Source organism: Tiliqua scincoides, chromosome 1 (assembly GCF_035046505.1).
Source record: "Tiliqua scincoides isolate rTilSci1 chromosome 1, rTilSci1.hap2, whole genome shotgun sequence".
Classification (NCBI taxonomy): Eukaryota; Metazoa; Chordata; class Lepidosauria; order Squamata; family Scincidae; genus Tiliqua; species Tiliqua scincoides.
Genome location: NC_089821.1, coordinates 252615313 through 252629376, shown reverse-complemented (window position 1 = coordinate 252629376; position 14064 = coordinate 252615313). Strand labels below are relative to the sequence as shown.

General features: G+C 45.6%; 2 protein-coding genes across 3 annotated transcripts in view; one reads left to right on the top strand and one right to left on the bottom strand.

Annotated features, from left to right (window-relative positions):
* Window positions 1–3335, bottom strand: part of GPATCH2 (G-patch domain containing 2) — a 146429-nt gene extending 143094 nt beyond the window's left edge. The window contains exon 1 of the mRNA XM_066618931.1: window positions 3135–3335. Coding sequence (XP_066475028.1) covers window positions 3135–3190 — 56 coding nt within the window. The 5' untranslated portion in view covers window positions 3191–3335. The remainder of the gene's footprint in view (window positions 1–3134) is intronic.
* Window positions 3336–3473: 138 nt separating this feature from the next.
* SPATA17 (spermatogenesis associated 17) overlaps window positions 3474–14064 on the top strand; it is a 115294-nt gene continuing 104703 nt past the window's right edge. For both annotated transcript variants that reach the window (XM_066611708.1, XM_066611707.1), the window contains exons 1-3: window positions 3474–3695; window positions 7017–7106; window positions 11191–11272. In XM_066611708.1, the coding sequence (XP_066467805.1) occupies window positions 3628–3695; window positions 7017–7106; window positions 11191–11272 (240 nt within the window). In that variant the 5' untranslated portion in view covers window positions 3474–3627. The remainder of the gene's footprint in view (window positions 3696–7016; window positions 7107–11190; window positions 11273–14064) is intronic.

The window sequence follows — 14064 nt, the reverse complement described above, 5'->3', positions numbered from 1 at the left end:
TAAATAAATACTCTGTGCAATGGAGTGTCCATATAGAGAGGTTGGTCTCCCATAGTGTATATGCAGTGTCTGTCCATACTGTGAAAATCAGGTCAACCTAAGGAGGTGGTAAATATAGAGAGGTGGTCAACTTTGGAGGTTCTACTGTAGTTTGGAGTGGAGTGTTAATTTCCAAATAAGCACACACAGGATCTTTAGACTTGTTCAAATACCCTTGCTCAGTATCCTTACAGTATCTTCTGTGATAGGGTCAGGGACTCTTCTCCTTTCCATCCCACTTCCCCGAAAGCCTCCCCGCATCTGGTCCCTCCCTAGACCCCTGCTTGCTTAGCTGGTCAAGGGTTGAGGAAGATCTGCCCCTCCCCGAGTTGCCACAGAAGCATAGCTTGTGGTATGCCTGTTTTGCATGCTGCTTTTCCTTCTTCTGCTGTCAATGCTTGAGCCACTCTGGTGGCTTTCATTTTCCAAAGTGGGATGACCTCCAGATACAGCATAGAGTAGTTCATCAGCATCAGTGCAAATGAACGTTCATATGCAATTCGGGCCTTTTCCCACTACCCCCACTGCCACCCCTAAGGAGCGTGCTAGTTCCTCCTTCAACCCTTATAGCAAGGCAGTTTGGCACTCCTTGTTATGGTGATCAGGATGGGAACATCCAGGAGAAAATCTGGGGTGTTTTAGGAGGCTCCAATAACACCTCAGAGGTTGTTATGGGGAGGGCATTAATCTGCACTCAAGTTCCTCCTACAGGGCTTGGGCAAACAGCTTCCCTGGAGTGGGACCCCCTTCTTCAGGTTCCTCTGGCTATCAAGCCAATGTGCTTGATCATTGGTCCTTTGGACTCTGGCTGGGACAGGGGATTCTTCCCTTCCCACTGTGCCTCTCATAAAAACTCCTCCCTCTGGATTTGGTTTCTCCCTAGAACTCCACTCAGCCAGTCAAGAGCTGAGGAAGACCTGCCCTACCTACCACTGTTGGCCATGGGAGCACAGCTTGCAAATGTGCCTGTTTATATGCAGCTTTCCTCTCTTCTACTGCCATTGCCTCCAATTCTTACAGCCTGAGATGTAACTATGCCTTCTGAGCTCACCAGAGCCAGCTTGAGTTGCTGTTTTAAGTGGTAGGGAGGCCTTTTTGGTCTGTGCAGCCAAGGGGCCTTCTGCTACAGTGTAGTGGAGAGTGCTCCTAGCTGATGGGCAGAAGCACACCGTAGCTCAGTTCCTGGGCCACTGCTGAGATTAAAGCTTTCTCCCACTCCCAAAGAATGCACTTCAACAAGTAAAGGCACTGGCTATCATAGAAGACATAAAAATAGCTTGGTGCTTGCCAGACCTGCAGTACTTACCAAGTCATATATGTCTACAATAAAATAAAATGAAAAAAATAAAATACTCGTAAAACACAATCAAAACTGCTTTGGTTTTTTATAAAGGCATTATAAAAATCCTTTAAATAAATAAATGAATAAAAATATAATTCATTCTTTCACACAATCTGTTATGTTTTGTTTCGCCCTGGTCTTCCTTTCAGTCCAGAGCTCCCTCCTCATATCTGTTTTGAATACATCTAGACCAGTGGTTCTCACACATTTAGCACCATGACCCACTTTTTAAAATGAGAATCTGTCAGAGCCCACCAGAAGTGATGTCATGACCAGGAGTGACATCATCAAGCAGGAAAATTTTTAACAACCCTAGGCTGCTATTCTACCCAAACTTATCCAAGAATAAGTCCCATTTACTATCATTGTTAAAAGTATAGGTCTGTAACATTTTCTCAAATGCAGTCATTCACCATCAAGTCTAATATATTAAAATATTGAAATGAATGGGGACCCACTTGAAATTGGCTCGCAACGCACCTAGTGGGTCCTGACCCACGGTTTGAGAAACACTGATCTAGACAATCAGATAAAAGGACTACTATTTCATTGCTACTACCAAGTATATGCCCATAAATTCAGCAAGCTTGGTCACAGCAGACCAGACAGGGATTTCTTCTAGGCTGGGAGTTCAAATTCAGTGCTAGACTTCTGAAGAAACCTTATGGTAAACGGGGCATAGTAGAGGACCCACAGATAATCCCATCCACAACTACACCTACACCATTACCTTAATCATATGCACAACCCCATCCCTTTTACATATTTATTTTAGCCTCATATTTATTCTGCCAATCCAAAAGGCACCCACATGTGCCTGCACACCCCCTCCAAACAAGGGCATCATCCTTCTTATTTTTACACCCATTCCACCAAACCATGCTGTAGACTCCGAGTGTTTAATTTTAAACTTTTTTTTTTTTTTTTTAAAGAACAAATTCTCCTCACCCTTTACATCAGCAATCTTCAACCTTTTTCATCTCAGGGCACACTGACAAGGTGTAAAAATTGTCAAGGTGCACCATCAGTTTTTTTTACAATTGACAAGGCATGCCATGTTGCTGGCAAGGAGGATGATATCCTCCAATGGGCCTATTAACAAACAACATTCCCCCCAAACTCCCGTGGCACACCTATGGACCATTCTTGGCACACCAACGTGCCACAGCACACTCGTTGAAAATCGCTGCTATACATCGAGTCATGGGTAGGGCTGCCAGGCTTCCAACTAGCCCCTGTAGTTATGCCTTGGACAGTGGCTTGATGCGCAGATCTTCAGCAAGCAGATCTCCATGCAGTAGCCCCACATGCTGATTTCCGCAGCACCTCGAGATGCTGTTCCAAGCACAGGAGTATACCAGGCCAGGGTTTTTCCCCTAGTCATTTGGCAACCTGGTATACAGAGTACCCTGCCTCAGGACTCCAGCCACCCCACCTGTGGCAGGTGAGTGGCAGGGATGTGCAGTGGGTGGGGAGGCAGGAGAGGCAGAGCATGGTTCCACACCACACAGGGTGGCAGTGGCGCTTTTTGAAGGACTACGGCAGGGAGGCTCTGCCTCACCTGCCTCCCCACCCACTGCAAGTCCCTAGTGGGTGGGTAGGTAGGTACCTATCTCACAGGGTACCCCCCCTCACAGGCCAGTGGCAGCGCTTACCAAAGACTACAGAGGGGAGGCTCTGCCTCACCTGCCTCCCCACCCACATGTCGCTGGTGGGTGGACAGCCGCCCCCTCGCCCCCAACCCCGCCCTCACCAGCTCTTCCTGGCGGCTGGAGGTCTGCAGGGGCTGGGCTCGGCCGCCCGGAACATGTACCCGGCGCCTGCCGTGGGCCGCTCCCTGGGGAGGCGGGTGCCGCTTCGCAGAGACTCGGGTGCGGGGGAGGGCGGCAGGTCCACCGGGCGGGCGGGCCGGCCAGCCACTCTGCAGCCGCTGCGCCTCTCACTCCCCCATGATGGAATCCCGGCAGCAGCCGCGGCGCTGGAGGAAGCCGGGCTCGACCATCGCCGCCTCCTCGCGGGGCTGGGAGCTGCGCGGGAGGGCGCGGGCGCAGGCGCGGGCCAGGCGCCCGCCACTGCGCCTCGTCCTCCTCTATAGCCCCCCCGGGGTCCGCTCGAAGCCCCCGCCCGCCCCTCTGCTCTCCTCCCGCGGCTGAGGAGAACTGATTCCCCCCGCCCCTGCTGCCCGCGTGGTATGGCGCGGTTGCCGTGGCAACGGCTTGTACACCATCTATGGGAGCAGGGCAAAGATGGCCACCTTGGCCAGGCTGCAGGGGAGGCTGCCGGGCTTCAAGGAGGAACATTTCCAGAGGAACAGGTAAGGGCCCCGCAGGTCCCTTCCCCTCCAGGAGCCTCAGAGCCCCAGCCTACGCATGCCTACTCAGAAGTAAGCCCCATTGGAGTCAGTGGGGCTTACTCCCAGGGAAGTGTGGATAGAGCTGTGTATCTACTCAGAAGCAAGTCCCATTAGAGTCAATGGGGCTTACTCCCAGGTAAGTGTGGATACAATTGGGCTGTAAGAGTCCAATCCTCTGTATATCTCTACTCAGAACTAAGTCCTATTAGAATCAGTAGGGCTTACTCCCAGGAAACTGCAGATACGATTGGACTGTAAGAGCCCAATCCTTTGTATATCTGCTCAGAAGTAAGTCCCATTATAGTCAATGGGTTTACTCCCAGGTAAGTGTGCATAGGATTACAGCGTAACAGCCCAATCCTAGCCACACTTTCCTGGGAGTAAGCCCCACTGACTCTAATGGGACTTACTTCTGAGTTGGCATGCATAGGCTTGGGATGTAAATCAACTCCAGGGAACTGACAACTCTTCCTAGAGTTTGCTCCAGGTCTGCTAGTTGGAGTTCCTTCACCTGTTGTAGCAACATTGCAGGGTGAACCCAGAATCCAATCCTATGCAACTCAGAAGTGATTCCCGTTATAGTCAGTGGGGCTTACTCCCAGGAAAGTGTGGATAGTATTGTAGCCCTAATGTAGTAAGATCCACAGATATCATGAGTGAGCAAACCATTACTACCACTACTACAACTGATGGATTAACTGATTGATCAGTGGGACTTACCTTCACTTCTGAATAGACATGCATAGGCTTGTGCTGTAAACCTTAAAGCACTGCCCCTGAAACCTCTCACTCTGTTTGGAAGTATCATGATAGCTGCTTTCGGTCTGGGGAGAAAGGCAGGATAAAAATATTGTAAGTAAATAAATAAAATAAATATATTCCAAATTACCACAGAAATGCATTGTTTTGTGTTGGGATCCAGAAAATGATATTTAGGAAAAATGATATTCCTGAATAGATGAAGGTAAATAGAGAGAGCCTTTCTCAAACTTGTGTGGTGTATGTGCTTTGCTTATTTGTGTGTTTGAAAATGGTGTTATTTATTTTACTCAGAAGTAAGCCCACTGTGTTCAGTAAGACTTAGGTTGTATAGGTGGAACTGTTTATCCGCAGGTTTTTCATCCATGGATCTGGCTCAGCTAGGGTCCCCCGGACCAGCATTGAGCCAGACTTGGGCCCCACCTGAACCCTCCAAAGGGGACTGCAGCTGCTCTACGGTCCCCTCTAGATGGCTTTCTGAAGCCCGCAGAAGCTGCGCATGTCTACTGTAGGCTTCCAAATAGCTCTTACAGCCAAAAAAATGTGACTTCCGGTATCCTGAGGGAAACCAGAAGTAATGCTTTTATGCCTTTTAAGGCATTCTGAGGACCGGGGCTTCCAGAAGTCACATCTTTTCAACTCTAAGAGCCAATCGGAGCCCAGCAGAGGCCGAAGGCAGACATGCGTGGCCTCTGCAGGCTTCCGAAAGCCCTCTGGGGGGGGATTGGAGTTGCTCCCATCCCCCTAGGAGGGATTAAGGGGCAGAAAATCATGGATTTCTTTATCCATGATTTTTGGTATCTGCAAGGGGGTCTAGGAACAGGTCCCCTGCAGATACCAAGGCCCCACCTGTAAATCTATCTTACTGGAAACAAGCACCTCTACTTATAGTTCTTTCTTGCTAGGGTTATCAGGTACAAAGTGGGCAGAGTGCCTATACCTTTAACCATTGTTTAGAAGAGGGAATTTTGGCACTGCAGCTTTTTAAACCTTTCCATGTTGAGCTGCACCTGCCAAAATTCCCTCTTCTTTACAATGGTTAAAGGGATAGGTACTCTGTCCCACTTTGTATTTGGTAACCCCATCACTGCACTCTCACTTCCAAGACACATGCACTACAGTATTCCTTCAAATGGCCATAGAAATAATTTGGAATGGATTATTATCCTGCACAGTGGTATTTTTGAATCATCAGTACCCTTCCAACAGTGTTTAAAGCAGTTTTTCCCAACCTATGATCCATGGACCACAGGTGGTCCGCAAGACCCTGTGAAGTTGTCTGCAAGGTTGTGAAAATAAAGATGATCACCTTCTATCACTTCTAGTGCCTCGCTGAGTGTGTGTTCCCCATGGACCACTGAAATGTCGGCTATAGCTGTGGGCAGTCCTCTGCCCTCTCTGGTAGTCCATGGGGAGTGCTTGCTCAGGAGACGTTTCCCCATAAACCATCAGAGTTGGTGGAGAATGGACCACCTGTAACCGCAGTTGACACTTTGAATGTTTTACTGTGTGCTTCCTAATGGACTACCAAATTTAGGGCATGATCCTAACCAGGTCTACTCAGAAGTAAGTCCTATTTTGTTCAGTGGGGCTTACTCTCAGGAAAGTGTGGTTAGGATTGTACCCTTTGTTGTATTTTTAATTTGCAGGGGGTGGGGTTGTATGTGGTCCACCATGATTCCAATTTTTATGCAGTGGTCCGCAGCCTCCAAAAGGTTGGGAAGCACTGGTTTAAAGAGAACACTAAGCACTCACCCCATGCATTCTACAGATACTTTGGTGCTTACAGCTTCTACCTACTCCTCTAGAATGGCACTTAGCCTTTCAGTTAATCATATTAATAAATGGGTATTTTGAACATGGGTTGGTATTTCTGTAGAATTCTACTCAGGAAATCATTAGCTACCCTAACAAGGTTCTTGTGAAGTTCAAACAGATTGAGAGATCTTTGGAGAAAGTGTAGGATATAAATAATAAATGTATTGCTTTATCATTGGTCAAACTTATGTTTTTTCTTAAAGAGAAGTCAGTAAAGTGTTTTCTGAACAATTGGAAACTATTCATTGATTTCCTGTGCACAAAGGGGAAAATGGATCTAATAAGTTATGGATTCAATGAGTAGATAATTGATATATAGATAATTTTTTTTGTTTATGTTGAAAATGTATCTTAGAAATAACCAATAGACTGTTTAAGATATGATACCTAATATGTTATATGATTTTGTAGAAGAACGAAGAAACATAGATTTAGAACTCTGCACTTGCCACACAACTTTCAATATCTGCTTTCATTTTTATTTCTATTTCTATTTCTGTTTCTAATTTTCTGAGTTTATATTTGTTAATTTTTGGTGTTGTAAAATTAAAAATAATAATAATAAATGTTTTACCTTATTATGATGTGATAGTCGTCGTCCCCACCTGGAGAAATAAAAGAATATGCAGTCAAATAATGCTTTTTTGTTGCTTTGATCTTTAATGTAACTGGTTAAAATATGAATTTTTCTTCTTATGTTTTCAGATGTGTAAATGAATATCGAAAGCACGAATATTATGCTGCTGTCAAAATTCAGAGTTGGTTTCGAGGATGCAAAGTCAGGGCATATATCAGGTAATTTGATTCACAATATGACCATGAACTGTTTTACTTAGAAGTAAATACTGCTCCATTCAGTGGAACTAATTTGCTGGCAAAACCACTTTTGGACTATAGTTTTAATATAGCTCACGGCCTAATCCTAACTTGGTATTGGGCTGGCGCCAGCCCAGAATATTCCAAATGTGCCATAAGGCATGTTTGCGCCTACTTCAGAGCCAACTGTGAGCCACTGTGAGAGCCTGTGTCAGCTCAGCAGTGCCAGATCCCAACCCAGTGTCTGTAGGCACAGGTAAGTTCATGCTAGACAATGCGGGGGCTGGGAAAGGGTGGAGGGAGGGTGGTTTGGAGGCAGGGGGTGTTTTCAGTGGGGGGGGGGCAGAAAGGGTGGAAAAAAGGGCCCAGGAGGGGAGGGGTTGGTGGAAGCCTTCTTTGCTTTATCCTAAATCCCTTTCCCAGCTCAGGCAGCCCTACACTGGCTTCCCAGATATGTACCAGCTATATAGCAGGGAAGCCCCAAAGAGGTTGATGGGGCTTTACTGTGAGTATAGGGAAGTATATCCCCTCCAGCCACCTCCTGAGCTGCATTGGATGCAGTGTAGGCCATTTGGTCTAGCTATACGACCATGCTTTAGGATTGGGATGTTAACTGTGTTTTTAGTGATTTGGTATTTTATCAGGTCTCAGTGATGTGCCTGAAACCAGGGATGGGAAAATCCAGGAGGACTTGACTCCACTTGAGAGATTCACTACCCCCGGCGACTCAACTCAAACAAGAGTCATAGAGTCGTCCCCCCTTTAAAAAAAACCTGCCACAGAAAAATGGGGCCGCTGCCGGGCTGTGTGAGTTCACTTTAAAGAGTCCTCTGCTGCCCTGTCCTATCTATAAAGGGGGCTGAAGGAGGTGGGAGGGATTGCAAGAGAGTGGGGACAGAAGTGGCAAGAGGCAGGAGGGTCACGCGCAGCAACTATGACGCTTACCAGGATGATCCAATCCTTTGCAGCTGTACTCAGAAGTAGTCCCACTGTAGCTAGTCATTCAATGAGGCTTCCTCTGCCCAAGCAACAGCCATGCAAAGGAAAGTGAGATTGCTACAAACCCATCCCTCCCCCTTCCTTACTCCTTTCTCTCCCTTCCTGGGGTTCTGCAGCCAATCATAAGGTAAGAATAATAATAATAATAATAATAATAATAATAATAAAACTTTATTTTTATCCCGCCCTTCTCCCAAAAAGGGACCCAGGGCGGCTAAGAACCCCCTTGGGCTCCTCCTCCTGCATCCAATGATCATCTATTCCTTCCTTCCTATCACAGATGGTCAAAAAGCCCGCTCCTGCCTCCCCCCTCCTATTCATTGCAAGAGGAAAACATTAATGCTTTACCTGCCTCTCAGCAGGAACTTCCCTGCTGCTCGCTCAGTCTGAATGATGGCTCCACAAGGTTTTTCACACTGCAAAAACAGTAAGCAGGCACACCCAGACACAGGCAGACTCAAGTCAGCACGCATGGGGTCGAGTCAGCATGCAGGGGGCCCCTAACTTGAGTGTTTTTTAGAGTCTTCCATGCACTTGACTCATGAGTCAACAAATCACCGAAAAATGCGCATTTTGGCAACTCAGGTTCAGATCACTGACAAGAGTATAAGAGCCCCGCTGGATCAGGCCAAGGGCCCATCTAGTCCAACTTCCTGTATCTCACAGTGGCCCACCAAATACCTGAGGGAGCACACAAGACAACACACACAACCTGCGCCCTGGTACCCTCCCCTGCATCTGACAATCAGAGGCAGCCTACCTCTACCTTGCACATACCTACCATGACTTGTAACCTGTAATGAACTTTTCCTCCAGAAATTTGTCCAATCCCCTCTTAAAGGCATCCAGGCAAGATGCCATCACTACTTCCTGTGGCAAGGAGTTCCACAAACTAATTACACGCTGAGTAAAGAAATATTTTCTTCTGTCTGTCCTAACTCTCCCAAAACTCAACTTTCGTGGATGTTCCCTGGTTCTGGTGTTATGCAAAAGGGAAAAGAGCGTCTCTCTATCCACTCTGTCCATCCCCTGCATGATTTTTTATGTCTCAATCATGTCCCCCCTCAGGCACCTCTTTTCTAGGCTGAAGAGGCCCAAATGCTGTAGCCTTTCCTCATAGGGAAGGTGCCCCAGCCCAGTAATCATTCTGGTTGCTCTATTTTGCACCTTTTTTATCTCCACTAAATCCTTTTTGAGATGCGGCAACCAGAACTGGACACTGAACTGGACTCGAGTTCCCATTCCTGCCTAAAACGTTCTTGTCTATAAATTAATATCATGCTTTGCAATCAGAGAGAAAATCCTCCTTTTAAAAATAATAGTACATGTGTCACTTTTAGAAACTTTTTTTAAAATTCTGGGATGAGGAAAGAAATGATTTAAATATCCTGAGTTTTGTCATTTATTTGCGTATGTCAATCAAATATGTTTATTTTAAAAAAGACTGTGGTACACTGAGATTGCTTTGCACAGCTTTAAGAAGCATTTGACTTCTGTGGACTTTGCAGGTAAATAAATTAACAAAATATTATTTATGAACTGTTCTGCCTGTAGTGATGTGTCCCTGCTTGGGTTGCCATGTTGTATTACAGAAATTTCCCCTGCACTTTAAAACTTACTGCTGATTCTGGAAATGAGGAAGCAACAGTCTCTTTGACCTCATTTTCTCTTGGTCCTGTCACTTAGTCCTCCTCCCACTGCCCAAATACATGCTATGCAGAACATTAATACTATAGTTCTTACTATAGCAGATGACACAATTGGCCTGAAGCAGGGGTGTCCAAAGTTTTTGGCAGGAGGGCCACATCATCTCTCTGACACTGTCTCGGGGGCCAGGGGGAAAAAAAAGAATCAATTTATATTTAAAATTTGAATAAATTTACATAAGTTTACATAAACGAATATATTAAAGATGAATTAAAATGAATGAATGAAGGTCTTGCAATAGCACAAGACCTATAAAAGGCCTTGCACAAAGCAAGGTTGGCCTTTCCTTTGCTGCCACTACTGCATCACAGACGTGAAACAACAAGCAGTGGAGGGAGCCCTCATCCCACAGCTCACTCGAGAGGCCAAACAGTTGCCCTCACACTGAGAGCAGTTGCGTATGGCCAGTGCGGGCTCTAACAAATCTCCAGAGGGCCAGAGGCTCATTGGAGACTGGGGGCTCCCTGAGGGCCGCATTGAGAGTGCTGGAGGGCCGCAAGTGGCCCCAGGGCCGGAGTTTGGGCACCCCTGGCCTAAAGCAAACAGGAGAAGCTATAGTTGCCTTGTTATCAATGCAGCAGCATATTTAAGAGGACCCTTCAAGAGTCTGGCAACTCTAGTACTTGGGGTCCTATATGGAGTAAGGTTGTGGGTTTACATGCTTTATGACATTGCTGCCTCTTGTGCAATAGGCATATGCATATATGGATATCTAGCATTGCAGATCTATGCGCAGGGGATCAAATCATTCATTTTCATCCTCATATCAATCCTGTGAAATACTTGACTTTGATTCCCATTTTACAGAGAGTAGTATATCCAAATAGGTCTGTTCTGCCACTGGTATATTATTTTCTGATGTTATTCTTTGCTTTCTTGTAGATTGTTTGGATGTGACAATTGAGTTGTGTTATTGTATTTTATGGTACTTTTTATGTTATTGTTAGCCTCCTTCAGTACCACATGACTGAGAGAAGGAAAGCATGGTAGAAATATTTAATTAAATAAATAGATGTTAACTCTCCACCCTCTCTTCCTTATCTCCACTCTCTCTTCCTTATCTAAACAGAATATTGAATTCACCCTGGATGGGGCATATGCTTCAGATAATGCTTTAGAAGTGAAAAATACTTTCAAATTCCAAATGGTGCCATGTGTTATAAGAAAATCTATAATTAAACCATCAAGATTTTTGCTCTCTGTCATATTTAGGGTACACGTTGCTCTAAAAAGCATTAAAGATGGCATCTTTGGATTCAACAACTGCCACCACTGAATAATAAAACAAAGAACATCTTGCACTTTTTGAACAAAAGGCAATTCATTCCTCCGTGCTCATCAAAATATTTTGTTTTAGGTACCTAAACAAAATGATGGTCTATATCCAGAAATGGTGGCGGGGTTACCAAGGAAGAAAAAAATACAGAAAAATGGTGGAGGTAAAAACTCAAATTGTTGTGAACTTGTCAAAATACTGCATCTAAATGCAAAGTAGGTGAAACTCTGTTACTGGGCCACATATTTATTTAAAACATTTAGGGTTTTTAACTTACATGTTCTTGGTCAGGATTAAATGTTCAAAAGTAATATTAAATAGGACATGTTATATGTCTTGGATTCTAGTAGTTTGGCTACTCCTATTGCGCTTAGGAACAAGGTTAAGAGCAGGATCTGAGGTCAACCCTGAGAGAACAATCCAGAGATTGCGCTGGGCCAGTATAAATGCCTTATGCTGGCCCAGGAGTGTTGCAAATATGCCATAATGCATATCTGCGATGATGCCAAAGTTGGGGAGGCTGGCACAAGGGTGCGTGCTGGCTTACCCACACTGGAGCAGGCCCTGGAATGGGTGAGTTTGCACTGGTGGCAGACCACTGGCATGGGGGTCTGGGGCAGGTGGGGGAGGGTGAGCCCAGGAAGGGGGGGGTGCCAGGATCTGGCACTTAGGCCTAGCGCCAGGCTGCTTGGATCTGCACCACCTCTTTAACTGGCACAGATCTGAGTATCCCCATTTGGGCCACTACCATATTACCTGAGGTGAGGGGAATTGATTCCCCTTGTCCCGATTGCACCACAGTCAGCCCCAACCCTATGCTGGATACAGCACAGGCTAGCTGACCTGCCTGTTCCAGCGCCAGTTAGGATTAGGCTGCCCAAAAGATAAGGGAAAGTTCCTTATATGCAATCCAATGTATATTGTCTTGGTAGTAAGCCCCATTGATTACAATGGGAGTTACTTCTGAGTAGACTTGCATATGATTTTCTTGTTTGTACAATTTATACGATCTGAAGAAAAACCAGAGTGCAGTATATTCTTGTTTGTATTTTCCAAGCAGAAACACTCAGTGCTGCACCATAAGCTGCTGTTTAAACTTTCTGAAATTTAAAAAAGGAGCTTGCAATGTAGAACAAGTCAAGGGAGTTGCTTCTGGGTGAAACTAAATAAGAATGTTCCTGGCTTGAACAAAGTCAGTCCACACTGACAACCTTAGATATAGTTGCATGTGCATGCTGTTTCAGTGTTTTGATCCTGCACAACCTTATTCTGCAAAATGCAGGCAGTTGGAGAAACAAAAGTTTGTTATAGGTCTTTTCACAGTTGTAACAGTGTAAATTATTGTTCTTGAACAGTCAAAGTTGGTTGTGTGTCAGAGTGGAAAGGTGCAAGGTTTGCAAGTGCCAATTTGTTCCTTCTGCCACCACCCTCTTTTTGCCTAATATTTTGGTAAATCCAAACAGTTTTTTTGCTTGAAAAATAAATGACTGGGGATTCTTGCTGTTTCTTCTTTTTCTGGAGTAAAGGAGAGTTAGGAGTTGCCTTAGGCAGAGACACAACTGCTGTCTTTCTTCTGTCACCCGATTAATTGCTGCACAAAGAACTCCAGGAAGCTATAAGGCTGAGAAGGGAAAGTGGTTTGAGAAAGGCCAGGAGCCTGCTCTCCAAGATCACTGCTCCCTGCAATGTTTATTGCCTCTCCTGCTCCAAATAGATCAAGATTAGATTTAAACTTTATAGATGTGATTCAAATTCGGCACAAAAGACCATTTACTGGTATCCTAGTGGTGAAAGCTGCAGAAGTGATAGTTCTGAACATGGGGATTGTTGGCTCTGCAGAAGTTATATAACAAGCTTTTCTTTTCAAATGTTTTTGCCTTTACAGTTTTGCACACCTATTCAAGGACTAGCATATAAATTATACAGATGGCCACCTCTAATCCACAACTTTCCACTTTCCATTCAAGAAGTTTAAAGTGTGGTAAAGTTTTTCTTGGGTGGTTGACTATGTGGAAGAAGAAGGTGGGATGATTTACAGCCCGATCCTGTGCTCCTGTGGCACGTGGCTGCGGCAGCACTGAAAATGGCTGCCATCGCATCCAACATGCCCACGGCAGCCACGGGCGGCACCTCGGGAGAAGGGGATTTTTGTTCCCCGCAATGGGGCTACTCGATTCACTGTCGACCAAAAGGTTGGCGGTGAAGGAAGAGTGTTTGTGTAGGGTGCTGAGCATGAATGCTCTGGATCTGGTGGAGCTCTGCTCCCTCCTGCCTCCCTCCCTCCCGCCTCCCTCCTCTGGCACGCCTTCTCCCCGCCTCCCCCTCCCCCTTCCCCGGAAAGCCTCCTCCTTTCCTCTCCCCCGCCCCCACTTACCACGGCTTGGTGGTCCGTGCGACTGCCAAGTGGCGGAGGCCAGGTGCCCGTCCGGTGCTAGCCCAGCTCTGGCCAGCGCTGGGCCAGCACAGGCGCTGGCCCAGCACTAAGCCTCGCAAACATGTTTTACTGCATGTTTGCAACAGTGCGCACCAGTGGTAAGCCAGCGCATCGAGCCCAACATTGGGCTCTTAATCAAGACTCTCTGTGCAAAAGAAGAGCTTTCTTTTGCTATAAGGAGTTAGAAATGAGGTATCCTCTATCTACAAGCTAATCAACCTTTCTAGCTTAAAAACATCAGCATTCTTCAGTTGTGCACTTTTTAAAAAAAAGATCTCCCATCTTTGTTATATTCTGGTTATATTATTAAGGAAGCAATATAATATTAAAGTGAGTGTTTAAAAAGTCCCTTTAATTAAACTGAAGGAATTATGCCTTGCTTAATGTAATGAAGAAAGTGAATGTAAAATGAAGTAGCATCATTGTGTTCATTTGTAAATAACATATTGCAGCCAACTGTTTCTTAATTGCCCAGACTGTTGATAAATAATCCAGTCCTGCTGCTCTCCACAGACAATTTG